This window comes from Citrus sinensis, chromosome 2 (genome assembly GCF_022201045.2).
Source record: "Citrus sinensis cultivar Valencia sweet orange chromosome 2, DVS_A1.0, whole genome shotgun sequence".
Taxonomy (NCBI): Eukaryota; Viridiplantae; Streptophyta; class Magnoliopsida; order Sapindales; family Rutaceae; genus Citrus; species Citrus sinensis.
In genome coordinates this window covers 7294974-7321487 of record NC_068557.1, presented here as the reverse complement: position 1 = coordinate 7321487, position 26514 = coordinate 7294974, and the positions used below count along the sequence as shown (strand labels likewise).

The following is a 26514-nucleotide window of genomic DNA, read 5'->3' as shown; positions in this document are numbered from 1 at the left end:
AATTTTAAGTGTTAACAAACAAACCGTGTATAAATTAAATTATTAACCTTGGTAAAAATTTGCATGCACAGGCTCTAGAACTAATAAGCACTGACAGAGAGATTTTGTGCTATCCAACACTTTGCCTTCAAAGAGAAATTACCTATCTCTCTTTCTTTAATACAATGGGTTTTAGTGAAAAAGTTAGAAATGGTACTTTTCAAGCATTAATGAGGAGGAGACATCTAGTCATGGAAGAAATTACCTAATTTTCTTTCTCTATACAATGGCCGGTCGGTCATGGACCTAAACGGACTTAGCGGATGTATTTTGGAAACTTCTAGCTTATTTTGCGTTTACACTAAAAATTAAGGACTCCAGTGTATATTATCCTAAAATACAGCGACGTAAACAAAATCCTACTGTTCCACGTGTTTGAAAGCTATTGGCTGACATAAGATACGAAAATGACGTGGCAATATGTTCTGTTCTGTTCTGTACTTCACAATCCCTGCCTGAACTCTAAAATTCTGTTGTTCGTGTCAGCTTGCATCTCTCCCTCACTTTCTCTAAACCATTGATTCAGTTTCTTCCTCTCGAGCTGCAATGGCGCTCTGTGCACCAACCCAGAAGCTGTCTCTTGCCTTCTACGCAGAAACAAGAAGTACAAGAACAAAACAGTCGACGACTGTACGGATGGCTGCGTCATCTGACGTGGCTACGTACGAGGAGGGACAGCTGGAACGACCCAAGTGGGCCGGAGAGACACCTCTGTCTCGTCTTGTCGGAGCTCTCATTTCCTTCAAGCCCATCTCCGCTGTCCTCAAGTTTGGTGCAAGACAAGTCCTCATCAGGTCTCCTCTTTTAACTATAAATCTATGATCGTATTTTATTTGTTTTTGTGTTTATTAACGTAATTATGCTTTCATTAGAACAAGAACCATTACTGGTAGTGTTAAGAGTGGCTTAGTTGCTCTGATTCTATTAATCTTGCTGTTGAATAATTATTAACATTAATGTTTAATCATAGGCAAAATGTTCTTTTGAAAGTAAATTTTGCTGCTCATGTTACGTACATATTAAACTAATCCAATGGTGTAAAACTTATGTTTATTCGTGTTATCTGATAGTCAATTACTATTGCGCATTAACTAAGCTGATCACATTCAATCTTAATGGGCAAAAGTGCTTGAATTTGAGAGTGAAAAGTGCATGCGGTTTTTCTAAAGGTAAGAAGCTAATAATGTCTTGCGTGTGTGTGTGTGTGTGTTCTAAGCGTGATGAATTAAGGTTGAATAGTTTGGGTTTATTAAAGTGGAAGATGATTGACATTCATGATGTTGTGGAGCAGTACTGCTGAAAAGAATGACATTCCATGGCGGGCAATGACAAAGGAAATTCTGGAGTCGGATGTTTATAAGGAGATGGAGAGCATTCAAAACCGCTCCATTGTTTACCCAGACTGTAATTCTACTAATTTCTTTGTTTCTTTTTTATCGGTTATCTCCTATATGCATGTTCTTCTATATTTGTTTAACAATTAAAAGAGTTAGGATAATAAAAATGGCATCATTCTCTCAACCAAGCCAGCTGATAGCAGTGTTTCAGAATCCTTTTAAGAAACTTTACATCAATGTCATTTGTTTCCTGATCTTCGCTAGAAAAATATGAATAAATAAATAAACTGACTAGATGTTTGATTCCAGAGCTTACCATTTTTCTTTTCTACTAGTTAAGTATCTATATTGCTTCACATAAGACTAATACTGGTTTCCGTTTCTTGGATAATATTATGATACTGTGAGAGGGTATATTTGTCGTCTTCTCAGATACTTTGGCAATGTGATAGGACATTCTAATGATTAATTGCAGCTTGAAATGGAATGCATTGGCATACTTCAAGTATTCAGTTTTGTTGATAAGTAACACATATTGGGGTCTGTTGCTTTCGGAGCTATTTGAAAGATAAATGAACAACAAATTTGATTCTTTTTTATTGTGAGATATTCAGAAGCACTACTATTTTTCTTTTTTCCCTTTTTTATCTTTTGGTGTTTTAATTTTTGCTCAACTCACATCTTGTCATCTAAAACTTTGAATTGTGATCAAATAAAAATTAATAAGCAAGCTCATTTTTAACAGATTATCTTAATCCCTTTCATGCATATGATGATGGTAACCTTTCATGGCTGGTAAGTATTCTTTCTTCCCCTTAAACTTGAAGATATGTTTGTTCTTCTGTATTATTTTAGCCATGAAGGACACGAGCACACACATGCGTACAACCCTTTTTGTTGGTCATGCTCGAACCCCTGCCCATGTCATATGTGTTGTAACATCATTCATAACTCCATCGTCTGCTCTCTTGAACCACCTTATGATAGGACTTAGAGCTAAATTAGCGCTGATTTTTATTGATTAAATCAAAAGAAAGAATAATCCCGACCTACAATTCGAGAGGTAGGTCAATCTCTCTCAAAACTCCTAATTACTCCCAACATTAGACAAAACTCAACATAAACCCTAAATAACTCCTTAATCTCTTATTTATTTTTGAACCTTAATTAATAAAATTACTAAATTGCCCCTGCCCCTAAAATTGCTAAACTATCCCTGCCCCTTTATATTTGCGCCTAACATAAGTTTTATTGGCCTAACATTACTCCCCTCCCAAAAAGACACCTTGTCCTCAAGGTGAAATCTATGAAACTGCTGCCTCTTCTTCCTCGGCTTCTTCCCCTCCTTCCTCCTCATCACACACATTCAGGACTGGTAGTGATTTATCCTTACATCGATGCCCCGGTGAAAATTTCTCATCGCATCGAAAACACAACCCCTTCGCCCTCTTATTCTGAATCTCTGTCTCCGTGAGGCATTTAAAATTCACCCCTGGTCGTGCCGCACTAACCCGATCCCTTTGGGAATCTCTCTGTACCCCCATCATTTGCATTTTCTGGCCTCTCGGTGGTGTGCTTTGCAACTCTCGCTGAAACCCTAAAGTCTAGGTTTTCTGTCCTACCAATGGTGTTCTGTTTCGGTATGAAAAACCAACTGAACTGCTCCTATTAACTCGTTCTACTGTGTTCTTATCCTCAATCATCTATGCCAACTCTATTGACTCCCCTCACTCTCTCAGCCTTAGCAAGCATAGCGAGGCTCGGATTTTTGGCTTTAGTCCCTTCATAAAATTCCCTTCCAATACCGGCTCTAGAATTCCCCAAAGACGCCCTAATAGCAACTCAAACTTCTCCCTATACTCCATAACCGTTCTCTCCTGGGTCAGAGCAAATAACTGTTCATGCAAATCTCCCTTTTGAGTGGCCCGAAACCTCTCCAACAGCCGATCCTTAAATTCACCCCACAACCTCAATGGTTGTCGTTGTTCTCGCCATTGAAAACACGCAAGGGCCTTTCCCTCCAAAGATAACGCCGCCACCATTAGTTTTTCCCTTTCTAAGAGTCCATTGATGGCGAAATAGCGCTCTACCCTAAACACCCATCCATAGGCATCCTCACCTTTGAAAATAGACATTTTCAGTTTCCTTACCCTAGAATCTGTCCCATTTAATTATGCGCCATTAGAGGTCTCCAACCTCCCAAATCTACTCCAGTTTCCACCAATCCCGAAGACCCAGCCTGTCCAGACTTAAATCTGCCCTACTCGGGCCCAAATCCAGCTTGCCCAGGTCGTGCCTCATCCCCAAACGCCCCCGAGTCGCCCGGCCCGATCACCTCGATTCATGCGCCGTCGCCCACCACGGGTTCTGTACCATGGGATCCTTCTCCTGCCACACCACCATGGCCTATTGATGCTGCTGGAGGTGGGTTGAGGTGGAGTTTCGTCAATTTCAACAACATGGCTTCAAGGGATGAAAATTGTTGTTGAACAGTGTTGAATCGCTTATCAATGGTGGCCTTAAGCGATCTGACCTCTGCTTCCAATTTTTCTTCAAGTGCATCCACCTTCTTCGCCACCATTGTCCCAAGATTTTTGCTCTAATACCACTTTGATCGGACTTAGGGCTAATTTTATTGATTAAATCAAAAGAAAAAACAATCCTAACTTACAATTTGAAAGGTAGGTCAATCTCTTCCAAAACTCCTAATTACTCCTAACACTAGACAAAACTCAACATAAACTCTAAATGACTCCTTAATCTCTTATTTATATCTGAACCCTAGTTAATAAAATTACTAAACTACCTCTGCCCCTAAAATTACTAAACTGTCTCTGCCCCTTTATATTTGCGCCTAACATAAGTTTTATTGGCCTAACACCTTATTGAGTTTTTAAACTGACTTGTTGTGGTACTTATAAAGAAGCTTTTTCTATTTTTGCAATAATTCAGGTACATTTTAGGGTTTTTTGTGCAGAAGTGTAACTTACTAATTCTTGTAAATCTGTAATTGCTTAGATGACACTTTTGAATAAGGAAAATTACTCAAATCAACTTAAGTAATGCTTAATAGTTGGTTGAATACTATAATCGATTTTACTTTCGATTGCATGTCTAATGGCAGGCTGCAGCTGAAGCAGAAGCAGCAAACATGTCAATGACAAGACGAGCAATACCTTATGCTTCTTCAGTAGACAAAGCAAATGATGTTATGCGGGGAAATTGGCTTCAAGCAATTGAGAAACATCACCAACAATACGCTGGAGAGACTAGAGACATTTTGGATATTGGATGCTCTGTTGGTGTGAGCACAAAATGTCTTGCTGACAAATTCCCTTCCGCTAAAGTTACCGTGAGTTAGAAAATTTTATGATCCCACCAAAATTACATTTGGATATGGAGTGAAGTTTGTTTAGTGTTTGATTTGCAATATCTCACTTCTTGTTGTCCCAATGCAATTCTAGGGGTTGGATCTGTCGCCTTACTTTCTTGCTGTAGCTCAACTTAAAGAAAAGAAAGGAGGCCCAAGAAAGAATCCAATTAGTTGGGTGCATGCAATTGGAGAAGACTCAGGCTTACCTTCCAAGTCATTTGACGTTGTCTCTCTTAGCTATGTGGTATGTTTATTGTCCAACTCAGAACACTTGTCAGTGGAAAGATGCTTGTAGACCTCAGCTTGTGTATGTGAAATGAGAGGGAGAATTTTGGATGCATTGGACATTTGCAAAGCATCCCAATTTTGCTTCTTTCATGACGTCATGCCAATGAGTTCTAAAATTAGTGACTGCAGTCTGCAAATATTATTTTATTCAGAACCTTGATGATAACTCATTACAGTATTCTACTAGATTTCTCTTTCCCGTCTTCATCAAGGATCCTTCCACCAGAACTCTGATAGCTTGTTGCTTTCTAAGATTTATAGGGAATTTTGAAAATCACTTAGAAGGATAGAAGGATGCGGTCTTGGCATTTTATGTTAATCCTAAAGTCCTGTGACTCACAGGACTCTGTTAAAGCTTGCACTATGAGGATTTACCACCTGACTCTAATTTTAAGTGCATGCCGAGTTCAGCAGATGAAAATGCAGATCATTTGGCTTGAACTCTTCCAAGTTTGTAACTTTGAATTCTCATAATGTGTACTATCTTTATTGTTTCTCTAGCTTCTTATATGCTCTGTTATTCTGCTTCCCAATAAAACTTCTCAGTCTTTTCTTTCTACTTGCCCTCAACAAGAGTTATGTCCTATGAAGTATTTGACTCCTTAAGTGCTTACAGCTCCATGAATGTCCTGAAAGAACAATAATTGCCTTATTGAAGGAAGCATTTCGCCTGCTTCGACCTGGAGGCACAATTGCTTTGAATGATATCGCGGTAAATTATTAGGACCCTTTTTTTCTTCTTAATATGGTACCATCCATGTTTTACTTACTGCAGCGGCTAAAACTAATGTTATTCTTGTTCTCTTTCTCAGCCAAAGTCGAAGATCCTTCAGGTATATACTGTGCTTCTGGTATTCAGCTGTTGATCTGTCTTCCTTATCATGACTTTTTTCCCCGAAGACCTTTATCTAGTTTTATTTGTATTTGATCTTTCTGCAGGAATTGTCTCCAGTGCTGTTTACACTGATGAAGAGTACCGAACCATTTCTAGATGAATATTGCCTTACTGATCTTGAAGGAAGAACAAGAGAAGCTGGCTTTGTGAATGTAACATCAGTCCTCACAGACCCAAGACACAGGACAGTCACTGGAACCGTGCCTCATTAACATCAAACTGAATAATCACATGTAAAATTAAATTAAATTTCTACTTCGCTTCACTTCACTTTCTCATTGTCTCTTGATTAAGAGTGAGTATCTGTCCCCCTTTTTATTAAAAATTCAATTTTATAGAAAAAAAAAAAAAAACATCGTTTGATGGTTGGGTTGGTTAAGGAATCGCTCGTTTAGTAGTGACAGTGTAACACGTGTCTCTTCCTTAAGAATCAAGCAACAGCCCGCTGGTAACTCTACTGCGCCATCAAAGCCGTTCATCTCATTGACTAAAAAATGATCTCAGGCAATCATAGCCGTCGCAATCAATCTCTTACAAACCAATCCAACGGCGACAAGACCACTTTCAGTAAACGTCGCGAAATTTTGGTCTTCGAGCGAGAAACTGAGGAGGGACATTCCAATTGTATTCCAATCTCACACCCACCTCTTCTCTTAATAGACCATTGTAATTATACTAAATTACCGTCATGTCCTTACCCGACTGAACTGAAAAGTGAAAACTGAAATCCTCTTAATCTGTCTAAAAATTGGAAAAAAAAAAGTGTATAGATTTTCTCTCTTTAGATCATGATGGCGAAGGAAGAAGAGAAGAAAGTAAGAGAAATAGAGGATCAAAACGACGTCGAGAGCGAGAACGAAGAAACTGAAGCTATAGAGTTTGTTCTCTTTCAAGTCTCGGAATGTTACGTTTATTTGGTAAGTCTTCTCTTTAATTATTTGTGTCCATGCATCAAATTCTGTTGAAGATTTTGATTTTAAATATTAATTCTCCTTCGAGTTGGATTTGAGATCTCTGATCTAAGTTCAAATTTCTGTATGCATGTATTAAAATACTTTTATTTTCTAAAATATATTCTTATCGCTGTGGTGTATATTGTGCCTTTTTGGAGGAATTATTGAGGATGAAGTGTTATATTGTTTTAAAAAGTTCTGTAAATGTGAAGGCATTGTAGTAACGCTGAGTAGCTGATGCTAAAACTTAATGAAAGAGTTCAGAAGTTCAGTACTGACTTTGAGAATCGGTTCTTAATTGTCGGAAAGATCAATTTCCATGCAGAAGCTTTTTTTTTTTTTTAATTTTAATGCTTCTTAACTGTCTTTGTAATATTGTTTATGAATTGCTGAATTCAATATTTTGAGATGTGGTTTTTCCTAATTTTGCTTGTTATTTCTGCAGATACCCCCGAGGAAAAGTGCAGCTTCATACAGGTTGTCACTGAACTTGAGTAATTATCTCAATTGTTTGTTAATATGATTTTTGATTTAATGTTGAATTCTGTAATTACTTAAGCTATTTCTGCTGCTGATTGAGTCCATCCACTTGTCTATGCAAAATATCGTTTGATGTAACTTTATACAAATAGATAAACAATATAGAGGATTCTGGGGCCTCGGCACAGGCTTGTTTAGTTGAAGATAAATGTGAAAGTAGTTCATTCGACAAGGTTATGAGGTGGGCAAAGTCACTTTAATTTTTTGGTATTTCCTGAAAGTTCTTGTATAACTGATGAAGAACATTTCTGGAAAATGATTAGGCATCTGTCTAGTAGGTTCCTAATGAGAATTGCTGTTAAAAAGTTGCTGATAAAGCAGGAGCTATGGTCTTCAATCCCATTGCCCCATTCAATATTCTTTTGATATTTGTTTCTACTGGCTTGGAAACAGTGATTGGTCTGGCAGGATGATAAATATTGTTTCATAATTTCTGGGTTTAGCATTTGAAACTGTTCATCAAACTCACATCATGCTAGGAGTTGAAATGAGATGAATAAGCAATTCGAAAGTGACAGTTCCCCACTAGAAAATTTGTTACAGGTAGATATCAATGATTAACGTGGTTTCAATTAGTGGTCACATAGTTGATAACACCGACACCCTTGCCTGCATTCTCCATCGGATGCTTTACCGGAATTTTAGCAAGACAGGTTAGAACAATGGAATATCTTTCTATAAATGATTCATAATTCTTGAATTTGGAAAATAGGTTTATCTTTCTTTTATTCTAAGGTTCCTGTTATTTTATTTGTAATTAGTACTAAATGATGAATGCCGACCTACTAGAGTTGGCATTTTTTGAAAGAAACATTACAATAAAATAAACATGAAACAATGCATATTTTATGACTAAGACTGAGATTGATTGTCACAAAGCAAGAAACTTAACAAGTACCTTTTGGAAGCCAACATGTCAACATATCAAAAATAGATACTTTTCCAGTATTAGCCTTTTGCAGAATTTTGTGTGCCATAGTTCTTGATATAATCAGATCCATTCACAATCTTATTGCTGTAACCTTATATTCTGGGAATTGAAGATGGATATTTATTATTGAAGTTCATTGTAGGGCTGATGAATGGAATGTTAACAAATGGGCATGGGAGGGAATGCTAAAAGTTGTCAGCAAGGGAGAAGAGTGCATTATCAAACTTGAAGATAAGTCCACAGGTAAGCTTGATTTTGTGTTGTCTTAACTCAAGTATATGCAAAACCTTTTTACTACCCTATAATATGTTTCTGCAATAATTTTTATATAGGTGAGTTATATGCTCGGGCATTTTTGAGAAAGGGTGAACTGCATCCAGTGGAACCTGTGATTGATAGCAGCAGGTTTAGAACATTTCAAACTGAAATTTTGGCTTATATTCATTTGATTATTTGTATTAAAAATCATACCATAATGCGTACAAGCAACTTGGGAGTAATCTTGATCTAACCATGTTCTGCTTAAGACTGTTAGCTTCTATTATTACCATATACTATCCTCTAATCCAGCAAGTATCTGAATGGAAAACCTTCTGCAGGTACTTTGTTCTTCGGATAGAGGAAAACATAGGTCAGTAACTGTTCCTTCTTTTAGATTTCTTTTATCACATTTTAATTTTCATTTCTATTTAACAATTATACCATTATCAACTAAATGATAGTCTGGTTTCCAAAAAAAAATGAATGATGTTTTAGTTGGATTTCCTCTATCTCTTGCCGATTATTTAGTTAGATTCTCCCTACCTATTCCCTCTAGCTTTCCTCCTCTTATTTTTCTTGAAGTGTTCCTCTATGTAATATTAAATCATGATTTGCGGTCCATTTATTGCAATTTCAAAATATTTTCCCCTTTTTATGATAACAGGTACCCATTCCATATTCTTCTTCTTTTCTTTTTTCTTTTTTCTTTTTTCTTTTTTTTCTCCCTGGGGTCCAGGGAACCCTAATATTTAGTTTGCATCTTTAATGTTAGCCTCTCTTGATGTACTATTTAACATTTTGGATGTTGCATAGGTGGTCGCCTTAGGCATGCTTTCATTGGCATCGGATTCCGGGAAAGGACAGAAGCTTATGATTTCCAAGCAGCCCTTCATGATCACATGAAGTAACATCCCATCTATCTATGTGCATTTTTTTTTTTTAGTCTTTTGTCAGTTTTTTTAGCTGCAAGTTTTAGGTAGTTTATGCAGCTAATTTTAGTGACAATAACTCCAATGCACTTTATAAAATTGTTCTGAAGATATTTGGACAAAAAGAAAACTGCAGAAGAGATGGAACAGCAATTCCAGAGCACATCAGCTGTTGATTACAGTTTAAAAGAGGGGGAGACCCTTCACCTCCATCTAAAGAACGTAAGCTAATTCATATCTCCATGTCAAGGATGTCAAATAGCTCAGGCTATATATTTTAGTCTCTCATGGAATGTTTCTCCTATTGGTGTCATCAGAAAAGCAGTGGCCGAGTGAAATCCAAGTTTTTTGAGCAGGGTCTGAATGATCTCTCATTGGACGACAAGGGTAACCGTAAAGAACCCGTGATTTGTCTCAAACCACTGCCACCTCCCCCAGCACCTCTTTCACCTGCTACAGCTGCTCGGATGTCTCCCTCAAACTCACCACAAAAATTCAGTCTTGAAGGAAGTTCTAAGGATGCGTCTCCAGACTCAACCAAAGAAGACTCAAAAGAACAACATTCCCCCGAAAGCCCAAATACTGAGGATATACCAGATGATGATTTTGGGGATTTTCAAGCTGCAGGATGAAATGTTCTATGAGATTGACCGATCATACTGGAATAGTGGGGAGTCTCTTGTTTTATGATTGGCACAGCTAAAAGTATTTCTGTGATGTGGTAAATATTTGGTAAATACTACATAACCAAGTTACCTTGTTGTTGTTTTATTTTTATTTTTTTTCAACATGTGAAATTTTTTGAACACCAGTCTTGTTGATTCTGGACTATCTGTAATTAGTCTTTGTGGATAATAGTTTATCAGAATTTTCTGAGAATGTTACCTTGTTACGTTTGTTCTTTATTCCTCTTGCCCACGGAAATATGGAATGATTGCAGCTTTTACTGTTTTTTTCTTAAAAAGGACTCATGACTCATATGCCTGCCCTTGAAGTCTGGGGTGAGCTCGAACCTTGAGGTAGCTCTTAGCTTCAAATACTTTTTGCAAAGCCATGTTAATTGTTACATCTTTTTGGCCTTGTAATAGAATAAATTCTTAAATATGCGCACCTAATCTAAATATTAAACAAATTTGATGAATGCAAAACTGTAGATGTGAATGGCAAATTCAATGAATGACTAAAGATTCAAAGAAATATGAGTATTATAAATCTGAATAAATTCATATGGAATTTGAAGATGGGAATAAAACAACAATATTATTATTTTAATTAACCATTTGTCTATAATTATAATTTATATTATAGATATTTTAATAATAATTAACTTTATTAAAAAATAAATTTAATAAGTAATCTAGTGGGTTCAAATAACCCTTACCTTATTTTTAAACATAAAAACAATAATAGAAAATATTTCTAAATTGCCCCTAAATAGTAGGGATGGCAAAAATTCCCACGGGAACGGGTACTCTCAGGGATTTTCCCCATTCGGGGAGGGTATGTGGATAATTTCATACCCAATTTCTTATTTGGGGAAGGAACGGAGAAATTTTTTTATCCAATTTCTTATTCGGAGAGGGGACGGGGATGAGGTGGAATCTCCATCCCCTACCAATTTCCCCATTTTTATTTTTAATTTAATTTTTATTTTTTAAAATTACTAGTAAATAAATTATAAATATTAGTAAAAATAACAAATATCAAAATATTTATATTATTAAACTTTTAGTCCTAATTAACTAATTAACGTCGTAAATTTTTATTTAAGACATTAAAAAGACCAGATGGATTCTATTAGCCCAAAAATTTTATTTTAATTTTAATATTCATTAAATATTTTAAATTTAAATCTTTTTTTTTTATTTTTAGATGTTATAATTGCCCACGGCGAATCACAATTTTAAAATCTAATCTAATCTAATATTTGCTCTTAATTTGCTCCGATTTAACTATTGTGTTATAAAGGGAATAGTCCTCATTTATAAAGTGCCCACGAAACTATTGAAAAAGTTAATTTTGAATTTAAATACGATTTTATTTGTAACAATTTTATATTAAACTATTAATTTGTTCACGATAGTTTGTAAAAGAAGTTTGTATCCCTTGCATGTTGCGATACTTACTAATTTAATGTATGTGACTTTTGTAATGGATATTAATGTAAGATATATTATGAACTTTACTTTTATTTGAATTTTTTTATTTTAATATGATTAACTCAAAATCTAAAATAAAAAAATATATTAGTTATTCTGGGATCGGGAACCCTAAAAAATCCATTATTATTATTCGAAAAGGATATAAGAAATCTTTCAAGTAATTCTGACGGGAACAGAGAGGAGACATGAACATACACAAAATATCGGAAATAAGGGGAGGGGACCAATCTCCCCTCCCCTCCCCTCCCCTCCCCATTGTCATCCCTACTAAATAGCAATATTCGGATACGGGTGCGGGTTCGGGGACTGCTACCAGTTTCAGGGCCCCAAACCCGCAATCAAAGGAGGTTTCCAATTCAATTAAAAATTATTTCTTGTCTTATGGTGACAGTGAAACAAAATGTTGGGCACATATTCGATTCTGTTTCAAAGCTCAATATTAAAGCCCAATCAAAGGCCCAAAAAATAAAGAATAAAATTCCGTAACTAAGGGACCCACACCCACCCAAAACGAGGAAAACGAAACGCGGGACCCACCATCCACAAAAGAACCCCAGCGTGGAGCCAACAAGTGAACTGAACACGTGTCGAAACGACAAGGACCAGAGGAGGATGTCATGTCAGTCAACCGAGTCGCTACGGCGCCACATAGCCTGAATAATTGTAAATTTTCAATTTTCTTTTTATTTGCTTTTACCGTCGTGCGTGTGGCTTCATATTTATTTCAGTTGTTGGTCTTAAAAGCTGAAGACTGAATTGGGCTTTTCTCAAAAACCATAATTATAACTTGCCTCAAAGTTCGTATATCTTTTAGCTTCTCAGTTTATGTCATCTCTTGTTACACGTAAATTGTTTCAGCTTCCAATTCGATTGCTTTAAATATTCCTCCTGGAGGCTCTCTTTTTTTTTTCTTGTTATTATTTACACTAGTAATTGTCAAGTAAGTTCCTTTTTTTTTTTTTAATTTTTGGGTGTGTAATTATGTCTTTTAATTCGTTAATTATATTTTGATTAGCGTGCTATTTATGGCAATATATCTTTTTGGTGGGTGATGAAGTTGTTTTTGCTTTGTTTCTGTTTGTTCCTGATTGTCATATGCTATGTCAGCTGAAAATCACATGAAAATTTATATTTTTCAGAATTTTTTAATTTAATTTTGGTATTATTTTTTATTAATTTATTTATTTTGATGGGTGGTGGGTTTGGTGAATTTTGTTTGTGGAAGCTGTGTCTGGGAAATTTGTTCCGCTGTGATATTTATATTTTTATTTTCCAACATAGTAGCAAAACAAAATAATAATAATAAAAACAAGAGATAACGGTTGAAGTCTATTTTTTGTCTTAATGAAACCCAGAATCAGTTTAAGAAAATGGAGGTTATAACTTTGTTAATGGCCTAGTGGAAGGTGTCTGGATTCTGGTGTTTTGTTAGCAGAACTAGCCTTGCTCAGTTCTTTGGGCTTGGCACTGATCAACCAAATTTAGGTTTCAATGAGGCATCCTTCTGCAGTGTGTACTTTACTAGGTCTATACCCACTTGTTTGTTTTCCTTTTGACAGACAAGGAAAACGGTTGAAGTCTATTTTTTGTCTTAATGAAACCCAGAATCAGTTTAAGAAAATGGAGGTTATAACTTTGTTAATGGCCTAGTGGAAGGTGTATGGATTCTGGTGTTTTGTTAGCAGAACTAGCCTTGCTCAGTTCTTTGGGCTTGGCAATGATCAACCAGATTTAGGTTTCAATGAGGCATCCTTCTGCAGTGTGTACTTCACTAGGTCTATACCCACTTGTTTGTTTTCCTGGTGACAGACAATGCAGTTGTTGCCAAAAGAGTACAAATATGTGTATGTAATTTTATTTTGTTAAAAAAGTACTCATTTGGGTTATTGGTGCTTTTCTAGACCATGTTTAATTGAAACTTTCGGGTAGGTTCTGCTGAAATTGTAATTTTTGATATAACAATGCTTGAGACAGTTTTTGAGTGTCACGTCAAGACGTAGAAAGCATTGTAAGTGTCGTCTCTCAGTGTATATTAAAAGGTATGGGAGATTAGATTCAACTTTTTAGAGGAGACATGACAAATGGATTGAATATATGTACTTTTCTTATTCTTGTTTAGCAGTCAATATATGCATGCGTACATTGGAGTAACATATTTTTTTGTTATCTATGCTTTACTCAGCTGGTTGCCCTGAAAGCGTGTCTGATACTTGCATTATAACACTTTATAGATGCAGTCTGTGATGACCATGAATGTTTAATTTTATGCTATCGTTGTCTGGAAATGATAAGGCTGGAGTAGAACGATAAATACTAAGCCAGAGAAATTTCTGCATGCTTATTGTTTCACAAATTAAAAGAAGATCATTTAGATACTCTCGAACTATCTCAATGATATATGATTTAAAGTTTTCATCAGAATGCATACATATCATGAAGAGTTGTTAATTTGTTAATACACTGCTTTTGAATATTCCTTTAATGGTCCTGAGGATTTTTATTTCTTTTCTTCTTTAAATTAGACAATTTTAGCATTGCACTAATATGTAGATACATTTTCAGGGATTTCCTAATTTGAGTTCCTGGCTTTACCTATCTGCTAAAGTTTGACATAAAATCTGAAGCATTATCTAGTAGTTTTGATATTATTATTGTCTTCTGAAATCTAGATAAGTTCTCTGGCTTTGTCGACATTATGTAGTTGCCTTTTGAAAGAGATTTTTGATGTTTTCGTAGTGTTAAGTGATTAAATGGAAATACACCTGGTCGCTGCTGAATTTTAATATAATTTGGTGCAAATGAGAGTGCTATCTTTGAATAAGAACTGAACGGTTTGCAGGTTTCTTTATCCAGAAAAAATTTGGAAATCAAACAGTTTATTCCACTGAGGTTAATTCGAGGTCATCATGGATCTGAAGGGTATAACCTGGGTTGGGCATGTATACCAGAAGTTTGAAGCTATGTGCTTGGAGGTGGAAGAAATTATGTACCAGGTATGCTCTTCTGGTTGTTCCATCTTAAACCACCCCCAACTTAGTTGAGCTCCTAAGGGGACAATTTCTTGAACTTCCTTAATTGGTGGCAGCTGAATCCCTGAGGATTCAGAATCAATTCCAGTGTCTGTTCCTTCTATATATTTATTTATTTTTTTTGGGGGGGTACTGGCCCAATTCAAGTTTGAATTTGGTAGGTTTTTCTGAGTTTTAGTGGTTAGAACTATGAAGCCTAGTACAATTCATTTCTTTCCTGATCATTCAACCTCACTGAAGTTGGTAGCACTCCATTAATTTATGATTTAATTATTTTATTCTTTTACAGGATACTGTTAAGTATGTCGAGAATCAGGTGCAGACAGTTGGTTCAACTGTGAAAAAATTCTATTCGGATGTGATTGAAGATTTGCTTCCTCCACCTTCTGTGGATCTTGTGAAAGGGGCAGTAGCCTCCAACTTGCCTTTGGAACAAAATGCTGATGTTGGGATCTATAAAAAGCCAAAAATAGGTATCAAGGAAGAGGCTATGAAGGTCAACAATGAGCAATTGAGTGAGAGTTCACTAGCTACTACTGATTTGGATAAAGGTGCAGGCGGTGGACAGTCTTTCTGCAGGTTTCACATTGAAGATACCTCATTCCAACCATCCTTGGGGGATACTCTCAAAGGAGTATTCTCTGATGCGTACTCAAAAGAATATGACATAAGGAGTGGACATAATCAATCAAGTATTTGCATGCAAAAAATCTCTAAAGAGGATAATTTGCCACCAAGTGAAATGTCTGGGGCTGGCCCTCATATGGAAAGAGGTCTGCGCAGAGCATCATCATCCTGTGAACTGTTGGATAAAATTCAAGAAGTATCTGATGACCAGGTAGTTGTAGATCCAACCCCTGTTACAACTGAAGTGGCTAGCTGCAAGTCCTTTGAAGAAATTTATGATGAGTTAGAAAAGGCAAGCAAGGGTGCATCAGGTGCTTTAACTAGTAGCCCAGCAGCTAAAAATTGTGATGAGAGTGAAAGTGCTCATTCCTCTTGTAGCAGCCTTTCAGCAGAACTTAATGGTGACTATGCTCTATACCCTGATATATTGTTTTCCTCATATTGCCACTGGCCTTTGTTGATTTCTAATGTGGCTCTGCAGGCATTTGTACAAACGATGGGGTTGTTTCTCTGGTTGGGTCCTTTGTGAATGAAGATGTACAGCCAAGTGAATTTCCTGATCCTGGTATCAATAAGTCTCATTTAGATGCATTATATATATGAATCTTTTGTCTTTCAACCAATCATAGATCTCTCCCTTTAAATCTGCTCCTTTGTGTTTTATATTGTTGATTTTGTGTTATGTTGGTATTGTTCATTTTATGTAGTAACTGGACTGAGTGAAATTTTGCAGGACGATCAGATTACTCGACTGTGGATGCAACTGAGAGTAATATTGATGTTGAACAGGGATATGAAACTGTTCAACGAGTTGATAATATCCAAGTTGAGGAAACTTGTGTTCTGGTGAACGGAGATGAACTTTGTTTTGTTCCTTGCAGGGAAGGCAAACACAGGCCTTACAAGGTACTTTCTCTTCTCTGTCTCTCTTTCTCTCTTATTCTCATTGTCTCTGTCTGTCTCTCCCTCTTTTAATTTCTCTTGATTGAACTTGCTTGTTCAGAAAAAGATTCAAGATGCTATTTCATCAAGAATGAGATCTACAAGAAAGCATGAATATAAACAGCTTGCTGTATGGTATAATGAGGATGAAAAATCCAAGCAACAAAATGCTGAAACGAAGGGAAAACCATCTCATGGTTACTGTGAGTTGGAATGGGAGCTTCTTTAGACGTGAGAATGCCAACTATGTGTAAATAATTTCTTCAAAGTCACTTTTGCGGCCAATCCTTGCTGACGAAGGTAATCAAGACGCAGAACGGGATATTAAAAATAGCAACGAAACATCCACCCCTGTAGAATATTGAGCGAAGTGGATAAAAACAAACAAAATTCAAAAATATAAATAATTTAATAGCTATAGTCCCCATCAGGGTTGACACGTTCTTACTAATATGCCATTCGGAATTTATCAGTTGACACTTCCTTTAAGTTCATTAAGTAATTTTACCACCATTCGATCTACTTTCTTGCTCTGCAATGCTGCTTCTGGGTCGTTGAAAGTTTACTTTGTTTTCCATTTTTCAATGTGAGAACAATGCAAGTGTTAATTCTTGAGAAAAGACATTTGTGAATGATGAGCTTCTGAATATCTTTCGTGCTTGTGCTGCGTGTTTGATATAGAATGGTTGTTTTGTATTGTCTTTTGCCTGATCACTGCATGAACTTGCTTATTTTATCACATTGTTGATAGAAGAAAATTAAGTTTGTCCCAATAAGCTTTCTTATTGTCTTCGATGTTCCCATGCATTTATGTTATGGGCACGTCAATAGTGCTTGTCCTCATATTGGCTTTTGCCAATGCCCTGTAGTTTATACATGTGAAGAAACTGCTTTCCCCAATTCCCCTGTTGGACAAACAGGGCGTGTGTCAGAAAGCTAAAAGGTACCATGAAATTGGGAACCTGGGTCGTTGTGGAAATAAACTTCTTCAAGCTACTGCTTCGCGTGGGTTGTCACTTACAGCTCATTGCTTTCTCCAATTAATGCAGGGAGTGATAATTTCAGTAAAAACAGTCATCAAATGGAATTCCTAGATGATTCTGTGTATATTTGGTATCAGAAATCAATTTGATCCTATGACTGCTTGATGTACCTATCTGGAATGCTGGCCATATGTTGCCATTAGAGATGGGTGGTTTCCTTACATCAAGCCAAACATAAATTATTTTAAAAAAGCAAAAGACTGCAAAAATAACGAAAAGAACTAATTCTTGATTTGATTTCAAGTCCTAGTTTTGGATTCTTTTCTCCCGGAACAGGAAGGTACAATCAGTTAAAAGGAAACATCAAACAACAAATGGGAAGAATTAGAAATGTCTCTGGAGTTGGATAAAACCATGGATGCGTACACTAGCGTGTTCCAAGTATCAGGCAGTCCAGGCAAGCACCAATGACTGCAATCAGCGTAAGTCTCCAGTTGCATTTGTTGCTTCGCTATCAAGAACTCTCGCTTTTTTGTATAAATCGTTGGATGTGCATCAACTCGATACTGAGAGAGCTTTGTGATGTTTAGGTACTTCACCGGAGTACTCATGCCTCGAATTGTTCTCTTAACAATTTCTACCATTGACTTTGGAAATTTAGCTACATAAGACTCATCCGTTATGGGCTCAGTTGTGTTGTAGCACCATTGCTCCCCTTTGTGTTCAGGGGATATGCTTCTGAAAAAGACAATTGTTTTGGTTGCGTCAACATTTTCGTCTATCCAGTGCGCCCAAGTTTCCATGGCAATCTCAAATGCTTCGTCTACATTCAAGTTCTCCATTAGTTTACCATCATGTTCAAATAATTCCCACCTGCAAAAATTCTCATCATCGTACATAACTTTTTGGCCTCCTCGTTCCAAAATCATAAGTTTATGAATCTATCATTATAATTTACTTTAGACTTACGCTTTGATTTTCCCTCGATGCACCCACCAGTGACCAGTGTTGAATACCATAACATCGGCACCTTTCCACTTCTGGGCAGAGGCAGAGAGTTCATCAAGCCTCAGAATCCTAGAGCCAAGTGCATTGCTTGCATCTAGTTGAACAAGAAATGGACTCCAATAGAATTCAACAGAGCAGTCATAGTCCTGTAGTAGGCAAATCTGCATTCTTGTATTCATCTAACACAAAATGAGCAAAGAAGTACAAGATGATGAAACTTTTCTTACCAGTGCTCTCAAAACCTTATAGACGCCATTTTGAACGTCGACATGGACTCGAGAAGGAGGTATGGCAGTATAAAGGAGACAAGCAAGAGACTCCCATTGGTTTCTGTTGAGTGAGTCTCCTACAATAATCACTCTCTTGTTCTTAAGCCTCTCCAACATGTCTGTTGCATTGAACCTTCAAACCAGAAACTTGTCAACAGATAACAAGACTGATTTATTCATGCATATAGAGTTAAAGAAGCATTTCAGCTTACCTTGGAATCTCACACCCTTCAGCTTTCCAAGTCCACTTCTCATACTCAACATCCGGTCTGCCATTCCTTTGGCAGCTTACTTGATCACTAAGAAAAGGACATTGTGCTTCATTATATAATGGACTGGCCTCTCCATTATAAACCCATTTTCCATTGAAAATGTTGCATAATTTTTCTTCCTCAACTGGGTTATCACTCTTGATCAAAGTGGCGAACCCAGTGGAGGGTGTTACGGATATAGCTACGCTTCGAACAGTGAAAAGGCTTATGTTGCTGCGGCCAGAGTTGAGAGAAAGAACAAAGATAATGCAGCCTAGAAAAAAGCTTACTGATATGCAGATTTTCCATATTCCATTGATGGTGAAGCTGGTTTCCATCAAATAGACGAAGGTTCAATACATGTGAAGTTGGTTCAAAATGAGATTAAGAATTACAAGTCATTTAAGTTTACAGAGTTAGTAAGTTGATATAAAATGTTAGGCCAAGGGTTGGATTTGCATTACAAAGTGGTTGGAATAAAAGTAAGTGTGAGACTGGCACTTGTAAAATTAGTTGAGGAGCAGTTGTCATTGGATGTTTTTAAAATTTGACTCCTATAACTTTACTTTTAGTTACTTGACAGCATATCAGGCTCCTGATAAAAATTAATCACTCTTTCGTTCCCAATATCACAAGTGCTTTGGAAAATTTTCGAACTATGCATTAATGTTATAACTCATGCCTATATGTAGAAAAATGATTCAAAATTTTATTTTAATTTTTGAAAAAGGAGAAGATAATTGGGTTTCATTTTTTTTTTTTTTTGAGTAACTTAATTGTTATATTGTATGTGCTAGAAAAATTTAGCTACTTACATCGTCACATGGCACTGTATGTCCAGTAAAAATCATTAATTCAAAAAATGGATGTTTTTTATATTGGTTCTGGATTAAAGACCAATATAAACGCAAATCATATTGATTCCAAATTATAAATCAATGTCGGATTTAAATTATGTGCAACCCTGAATTTAAGGTACTGGTAATTATTGAGCCAATAGCAGGTACAAAAATGGTTTAGGCGACCATATTACTTTAGTTTTATCATAGTTGGTGTGTGATTAGATATAACAAATAAACTCTCAACACTCGGCGGCTTCAATCTTTTTTCATTTTACTGCAATTGCTTAAACTCTAATCACAGCAGGCCGATATTAATGCATTAAAAGACAGGAAGATAAGACCAAACTAAAACTTCGTGGGGTTACAAGTTACTGCACATTTTGGGCTGATGGGTCTGCAAGCATTTGATTTACTTGACCTATAGTTTTCAATCATTTATTTGACATTTTTTCTTTTTTTGGCTTATCATAATGCTATTATTTTTGGTAGAAAACAGATAATGTTGACATCATTAGCTATTATTTTGATCTCATTGATGTTTTCTATAAGATATTATGTTAACAAACTAGAAGTTACTCAGAGGCAGAATAATGTACGGCTTAACATATCCAATAGCATAAACGTTTTGTCAAGCATATTAATCAAGGATCCTCCATTATTAAGCGCTTTAAACTATAATGGAAGAGCTCAGTTTACGAAATTTTGTAGAGCTATTCCGCTGAGAATTCATCAGTTAACTCCTGCTTCAATTTCAATAAGTAATTTTACCACCGTTAGATCTACTTTCTTCCTCTGAAGTGAGAGGTTGCTGGGGAAGAAATTTTTGAATGATGATCTTCTGTCTATGGTTTGTGGTTGTGCTTTGCGGTTGAGATGCAATGCTTCATATTGTATCGTCCTTTGCCTGATCACCCCATGAACTTGCTTACTGTATCACATTGTTGCCAGAAGAAAATAAAGTTCGTCATCAGTTCGAGCCTGATTATCCCTAAACCCAATAGGAGTTGTGAGTTTTTCTATTTTGACTTGCCCCCCCCCGCCGTGATCGAATAAGAATGGGAATGGATAAGAGGCTCGTGGGATTGACGTGAGGGGGTAGGGCTGGCTGCTTATAGCTCATTTCACCAATTAATGCAGGGAGGATGACTTAAGATGATAATAGAGTCATCAAATGGAATGCCTGGATGAAGGTACTTTTGTGTCTGAATCGATTTGATCCTATGAAAGCTTGATGTACTTGTTGATGCGAGATTCTGGTTGCCCTCTTTACTACGACCAGGATCTCTGCTCGATCAATTCCACCACGATCATGATCTCTCCTCGTAAGGCTTCTTCTCCAGAAGTTCCTGCGTACACAAAAGCAGGTCAGAGTACGCCGGTTGTTTCCCCAGCGTAAACCCTCCGACGCTCAAGTCAGAAATGAAGGTTCTGGGAACGCTAGCCACCAATCTTATGGCTTTTCTTTAGTCTCAGTTCTTTAGAGCTTTCTTTATCTCTGTTATAATGTCAAAAATTCTAACCATTTTACCTTCGTTGGCTACCTTTTTATAGGCCTCTCCTGAATTCAGACCTTCCCTCCATTCGCGCCTGTTATCCTCTCACCTCTCGAAAGTGGATGTTCCACTTCTGTAATCGTGGGTGATTGTATGGCCTTCGTGCCTTGATTATCGGGTTGGAGAGCACGTCTCACCAACTATCGTTGACCGAGTCTCCTCGACTCAAGCCTTAGCTGGAATGGCTTTATGCTTTTAACAGAAGATCGGCCTCGCGGATGGTGCATTCATGGACGAACAGAATATTCCTGCTTCTGCTCCCATGCTACCAGATTCTTACAGTATATACTTGCTCGCGAGACCCTGCTACTAGATGTCTGCTCATCACTGCTGGTCTTCGCCGAAGCACACTCTGTTACCAGGTATCTGCTCGTCACGGCTGGTCTGGTCGAAGTATATCCCCCAAACACCGGTCCCCCAGTTTCTGGTGTTGGGTAACATAGTGAGCTGACAGTAGAAACTCAACGGTTCTGGCTTGCGTAGGGTAGGAAAAGGCTGCCAAGAGTCGTGTCGCATTTAATTACGGATGAGGTGATGTGGCAAAAATCTATGCCTCCATTTGAATTTCAAACCGAGGGTTACGAAACCCTTGGGATTTGGTGCCGTTAAATGCTGGCAGCTCATGGGGTTGTTCCTCATTAGGAAAACTCAAAACCCCCAAACGAGAAACTCGTCGTTTACTCCATTTCTGTTTCTCCTGCGAACGAGTTTCGACATAAAGGCTTCCATCCATGTCTCCCTCCGACTGAGCCACTCTCTCCGACTGAGCCACTACTTCAGGTATTACTTCTATTTCCTCAGTCTTGGATAGTTGTTGATATCTCTTTTCTCTCTGTTTTGCTTGGGTAATAGTTGGTGGTGGTGCTCGGGTTATAGCTTAGGGAATGTCGAAAGGTAAAGAGAAAATCATTGAGGTTGATGACAACGAGTTAGACTTCCTACCTAGTCTGCTCGCCGATGCTGCCTTTGACTCCGAGATCCCTTTAGAACCTATTAGATCTAGTGTTAGGACTAGTGCTAGGAGAATGTCCCCCCAAACAACCTCCTCGAGCCGAAATAGCGGTGACGATAGATCATCTGGCTCGGAAGACACCCTGAGTGAGGACCAAGGAGGTGATTATGGTGAGATGCCCTCACCAAAAACATCGCGACCAGAAGGGCAGAGTACAGTAGGAGGTAGAGCCTTATCACAGGATTACGCCATTGATTTCATCACGTGTATGACCACATTTGACGAGCTCCATGACCTCCAGGTTAGGTATGATATTCCTGATGAAATACTTCTTAAGGTCCGAGGAAAAAAAGATACTCCTAGCCGGCCTCCTAGGGGATATGTCACCATTTTTCTGGAGAGTTTTAAGTATGGGCTGAGGTGTCCCCTGCAACCCTATTTTGCCCGAATACTTAACGGGTTGAATTTAGCTCCTAGTCAGCTAAACCTCAACGGGTGGAGAGTACTCTCTGGTCTGTTCATATTGTGGGATAGATGTTGCCAAAGCGAGCCCACAGTTGATGAGGTGAAGCACCTGTACCAGCTAAAGAGCAGCCCCAAAGATGCCGGCTGGTACTACTTCCAATCTAGTACCAAGAGTAGGAAGCTCATAACTGATCTTCCAACTGGTGGTGGTGGGACTTGGAAGAAAAAATTATTTTTTGCTGGGGGTCCCTGGAGTCAAATTGCACAGATTGACGGGAAGGATTATCGCGTCCCACCCCGTTTCGTGGTCCCAGGTTGCCTGCTCGCTTTAGATGTCTTGTCTCCATAGTTGTTCTCACTTTACTGGTTTGACTCTAACCAGATGTCTGTTCGTATTGCAGGTCTTGGGGTGTTCACTTCCCGCTTAAACCCGACTAGCTCAAGCGAGTCGAGGCTGTACTGGTTAATTCCTGCTCGAACCGAGAGCTGCTAACTACTTATAACCTGGTCGAATCTGGTTTGGTGTCCACCGGCTATAAGATAGAGGATGCTGTGATTGGAGCTCTGACTCGGAAACGTCCTCGACCTCAAGCTGCCAAGCGAGACCAGAATAAGGACGCTCCCACTGCAAAGCGGGCGAACGTTGTGCAGCAGGTTCCTCCCCTGAAGACTCCACCACCTCCTCCTACCAAAGTCGGAGAAACTAGCGGAGTAGCCATTGATCCTGCTTCATCTTCTCCTCCCGTTGGGCCAAGATCTCGTTTATCTGACAATTGAGGAGAACATTTGGTCCCCTATATGAACGAGCTTTCTAAACTCGTGAGCAAGAAGGACTTAGAGGACTTTGACGGCTGCACCCTAGGTGAACTGGTGGGGGCCATGCAGTATAACACCTTCCACCTCAGCTGCATGGCCACTTACTACAAGGCCAAGGTTGGCCGTTACGACCTAAAGATGAAGGAGGACATTCAATCGGCGATGACTAGAGCCGACGCTGCCGAGAAGAAAGAAGGGGACTTGAATCTCGAGAATCTGAAGCTGATAGAACGATAATCTCTTGCTCAAGCAAAGACCATTACTCTCAAGGAAGAGCTGACTAAGGTCAAGAAAGATCTTCAAAGGCAGAAGGCTATGTACGAGGCTTAGCTCACATCTCTCCGTGGTTCCCACCGGGTTCAGGTCGAGAACTTTGAGAAGGAAGCTGACAACCAATACGACCAGGGACTTCGACATTCCTATCGTTGCATCATGGCCGTCCTTGGGAAGCAGCACCCTGATCTGAAGATGGATGACCTTACAGCTGATGTTGCTCAACACATGGACGAGGAGGCAGCAAAAGAGGATGTCGAAGAGGTGGAACCAATTGTGGTTGAGGAAAACTCTCCTCCTCGTACAGTCTCTACTGATGTTGGTAAGGCGAGTACCCCCCCGAATGCAATTGGTGATACCCCCCTACACCTGAGGTGGAACAGCCAACTGAGGCTGCTCGGCTTACTGACCCGCCGTCTTCTTAAGCTTGTCTTGTGTTGTAATTACTTTTTGAACATTGTATATAACAACTTTGCAGACTATTAGAAGCTTAATAAAATTGTTCTTGTTTGCCTTTTAGTATTAGAGTTTTGGTTTATTTATTTATTTAGCTTCTGGTCTCGTCACAGAATAGGCTTCGAGACTTAACCTTTGCGTGCCTTAGCAACATTTTAATGCCTGGGAGTCTGCTCGGCTTTGCTTGGTCGAGCAGATCCTGGCACTCTTAGCTTCTGGTCTCACCATAAAACAAGCTTTGAGACTTGGTGAGCATTTTCATGCCTTAGAAAATTTTTCAATGCTTAGGAGTCTGCTCGCCTTCGCTTGGTCGTGCAGATCCTGGCACGCTTGACTTCTGGCCTCGCCATAAGACAAGTTTTGAGACTTGGTGAGCCTTTGCATGCCTTAGAAAATTTTCAATGCTTGGGAGTCTGCTGGTCTTCGCTTGGTCGAGCAGATCCTGGCACGCTTGGCTTCTGATCTCGCCATAAGACAGGTTTTGAGATTTGATGAGCCTTTACATGCCTTAGAAAATTTTTCAATACTTGGGAGTCTGCTCGCCTTCGCTTGGTCGAGCAAATTCTAGCACGCTTGGCTTCTGGTCTCGCCATAAGACAGGCTTTGAGACTTGGTGAGCCTTTGCATGCCTTCGAAAATTTTTCAATGCTTGGGAGTCTACTCGCCTTCGCTTGGTCGAGCAGATCCTGACACGCTTGGCTTCTGATTTCGCCATAAGACAAGCTTTGAGACTTCGTGAGCCTTTGCATGCCTTAGAAAATTTTTCAATGCTTGGAAGTCTGCTCGCCTTCGCTTGGTTGAGCAGATCCTGGTATGCTTGGCTTCTGGTCTCGCCATAAGACAGGCTTTGAGACTTGGTGAGCCTTTGCATGCCTTAACAAATTTTTCAACTATCCAGTGCGTGGTAGTTCTTATCTCGGCTGGTACGACCATTTCGTGTCCGAAGGCCAAGGCGAACGGAGTTTCCCTAGTTGCTGTTTTGTGGGTTGTCATGTATGTCCATAATACACCTGATAACTCATCAACCCAAGCACATTTTTTTACTCCAAGCCTGATTTTCAAAAGCCTCTTGATCGTCTTGTTGGCTGCTTCTACTTGTCTGTTAGACTGAGGGTGAGCAGATGAGCAATACTTTAACTCTATCCCGAGGTTCTAGCAGAAATCCCTGAAGCTTTGATTATCGAACTGCCTGCCATTATCCGTTATCAATGCATAAGGGATCCCGTACCGACAGACCAGGTTTCTCCATACGAAATCTGTTGTCTTCTTCTCTGTGATCCTACTTCTACCTCAATCCACTTCGTGAAGTAATCTATCGCTACTATTGCATGTGTTGCTGCTCTTCGTCCCTTTGGCAACGGCCCGATCAGATCAATTCCCCATTGAGCAAATGGTCAAGGGGAGACCATAGAGGTGAGCTTCTCTGGTGGTTGGTTAGAGAAACTTGTAAAACTCTGGCAGCTCACGCAGCTCCAGGTCTTCTCCTGCGCATCCCGGTGCATTGTCGGCCAGAAATATCCCTGCCTTAGAACCTTGTGGGTTAGGGACCTCCCATCAGAATGGTTTCTGCAAATTCCTTCATGTACTTCTCTCAGTACGTAGTCCGCGTCGTCTTCATTCAAACACCGAAGGAATGGTAGCGTATACCCTCGCCGATATAGCACCCCAACAATCATCGTGTATCTCGAGGCCTGGGCTCTAATCTTTCAAGCTCGCAGCTTATCTGGTGGTAATACCCAATCTCTTAGGTATGAAATTATTAGATCCATCCACGAACATTTTTGTTCTATCTATAGCACTTCCAGATTCTGCTCGATACTTGGGCTGGACTTCACCTACAGAGGGATCAACTTTGGCATTTTTGGGTCTGCTACCGCTGTTATCCTGACCAGAATATCTGCTCGTCTATTCTGCTCCCTGGAGATTTGTATCACCTCAACCACTTCGAACTTCCCCATCATCTACCTGACTTTCTTTAGGTACTGCTTCATCTTCTCCTCTCTCGGTTGAAATCTTTCACTGACATAATTTACAACCAGCTGGAAATCAATTCTGATCTTCACCCTATCTGCTTTCACTGCCTTAGCCAATTCCAAACCTGCTATCAGGGCTTCGTATTCTGTCTGATTATTTGTGGCTGTGAACTCTAACTTCACAGCATAAGAGATCTCCTCCCTCTCTGGGCATTCCAAGACAATCTCTGCTCCTGATCCCTGCTCCCCTGATGACCCATCTACAGGCAACTGCCACACTCGAGCTTCGCTGCTGTCTGTAGCCATATCCAGCTGGTCCAAACATACTTCGGACTCTGCGAATTCTGCTACGAAATCGGCCATTGCT

General features: G+C 38.8%; 4 protein-coding genes across 7 annotated transcripts; 3 read left to right on the top strand and 1 right to left on the bottom strand.

The window, feature by feature from the left end:
• Positions 1-503: 503 nt before the first annotated feature.
• LOC102611255 (uncharacterized) lies at positions 504-10451 on the top strand. Its single transcript, XM_006468968.4, has 15 exons — positions 504-833; positions 1331-1443; positions 2122-2171; positions 4501-4728; positions 4841-4993; positions 5654-5749; positions 5850-5881; positions 6753-6849; positions 7331-7362; positions 8499-8599; positions 8689-8761; positions 8956-8987; positions 9431-9521; positions 9657-9768; positions 9864-10451. The coding sequence occupies exons 1-15, from the start codon at positions 586-588 to the stop codon at positions 10176-10178; spliced, it is 1773 nt and encodes a 590-aa protein (XP_006469031.2). The 5' UTR covers positions 504-585; the 3' UTR covers positions 10179-10451.
• A 1898-nt stretch (positions 10452-12349) lies between these two features.
• LOC102611541 (uncharacterized) lies at positions 12350-16966 on the top strand. Of its 4 annotated transcripts, none has more exons than XM_006468970.4 (6): positions 12350-12505; positions 14548-14701; positions 15027-15765; positions 15846-15929; positions 16098-16270; positions 16368-16966. In XM_006468970.4, the coding sequence occupies exons 2-6, from the start codon at positions 14615-14617 to the stop codon at positions 16533-16535; spliced, it is 1251 nt and encodes a 416-aa protein (XP_006469033.2). In that variant the 5' UTR covers positions 12350-12505; positions 14548-14614; the 3' UTR covers positions 16536-16966. The 4 variants fall into 4 exon arrangements, with proteins under 4 accessions (XP_006469033.2, XP_024950940.2, XP_006469032.2 ...); XM_025095172.2 differs by having other exon boundaries at positions 12412-12648; positions 14562-14701; XM_006468969.4 differs by having other exon boundaries at positions 12412-12648.
• Positions 16967-17639: 673 nt separating this feature from the next.
• Positions 17640-21945, bottom strand: LOC102616641 (protein trichome birefringence-like 42). The gene is made up of 5 exons (XM_052434870.1): positions 21785-21945; positions 18779-19051; positions 18525-18699; positions 18259-18443; positions 17640-18162 (listed from the first exon to the last, which is right to left on the bottom strand). Exons 1-5 carry the CDS (start codon positions 21943-21945, stop codon positions 17640-17642), a joined length of 1317 nt encoding a protein of 438 aa, XP_052290830.1.
• A 151-nt stretch (positions 21946-22096) lies between these two features.
• LOC127900265 (uncharacterized) lies at positions 22097-23406 on the top strand. The gene is made up of 2 exons (XM_052434869.1): positions 22097-22666; positions 23068-23406. The coding sequence occupies exons 1-2, from the start codon at positions 22097-22099 to the stop codon at positions 23404-23406; spliced, it is 909 nt and encodes a 302-aa protein (XP_052290829.1).
• The last annotated feature ends 3108 nt before the right edge of the window (positions 23407-26514 follow it).

Bases quoted from the DNA above. Each gene is read 5' to 3' on its own strand.
- LOC127900265 (XM_052434869.1), top strand. From the start codon at position 22,097: ATGTCGAAAGGTAAAGAGAAAATCATTGAGGTTGATGACAACGAGTTA. The intron at 22,667-23,067 runs GTACTCTCTGGT...AAACCCGACTAG, and splicing joins TAAACCTCAACGGGTGGAGA to CTCAAGCGAGTCGAGGCTGT.
- LOC102611541 (XM_006468970.4), top strand. From the start codon at position 14,615: ATGGATCTGAAGGGTATAACCTGGGTTGGGCATGTATACCAGAAGTTT. The intron at 14,702-15,026 runs GTATGCTCTTCT...ATTCTTTTACAG, and splicing joins TGGAAGAAATTATGTACCAG to GATACTGTTAAGTATGTCGA. The intron at 15,930-16,097 runs GTATCAATAAGT...GAAATTTTGCAG, and splicing joins AAGTGAATTTCCTGATCCTG to GACGATCAGATTACTCGACT.
- LOC102616641 (XM_052434870.1), bottom strand. From the start codon at position 21,945: ATGGATGGAAGCCTTTATGTCGAAACTCGTTCGCAGGAGAAACAGAAA. The intron at 18,700-18,778 runs GTAAGCTGAAAT...TCTGGTTTGAAG, and splicing joins GAAGGGTGTGAGATTCCAAG to GTTCAATGCAACAGACATGT. The intron at 18,444-18,524 runs GTAAGAAAAGTT...TGCCTACTACAG, and splicing joins ATAAGGTTTTGAGAGCACTG to GACTATGACTGCTCTGTTGA.
- LOC102611255 (XM_006468968.4), top strand. From the start codon at position 586: ATGGCGCTCTGTGCACCAACCCAGAAGCTGTCTCTTGCCTTCTACGCA. The intron at 5,750-5,849 runs GTAAATTATTAG...TCTCTTTCTCAG, and splicing joins TTGCTTTGAATGATATCGCG to CCAAAGTCGAAGATCCTTCA. The intron at 9,522-9,656 runs GTAACATCCCAT...ATTGTTCTGAAG, and splicing joins GCCCTTCATGATCACATGAA to ATATTTGGACAAAAAGAAAA.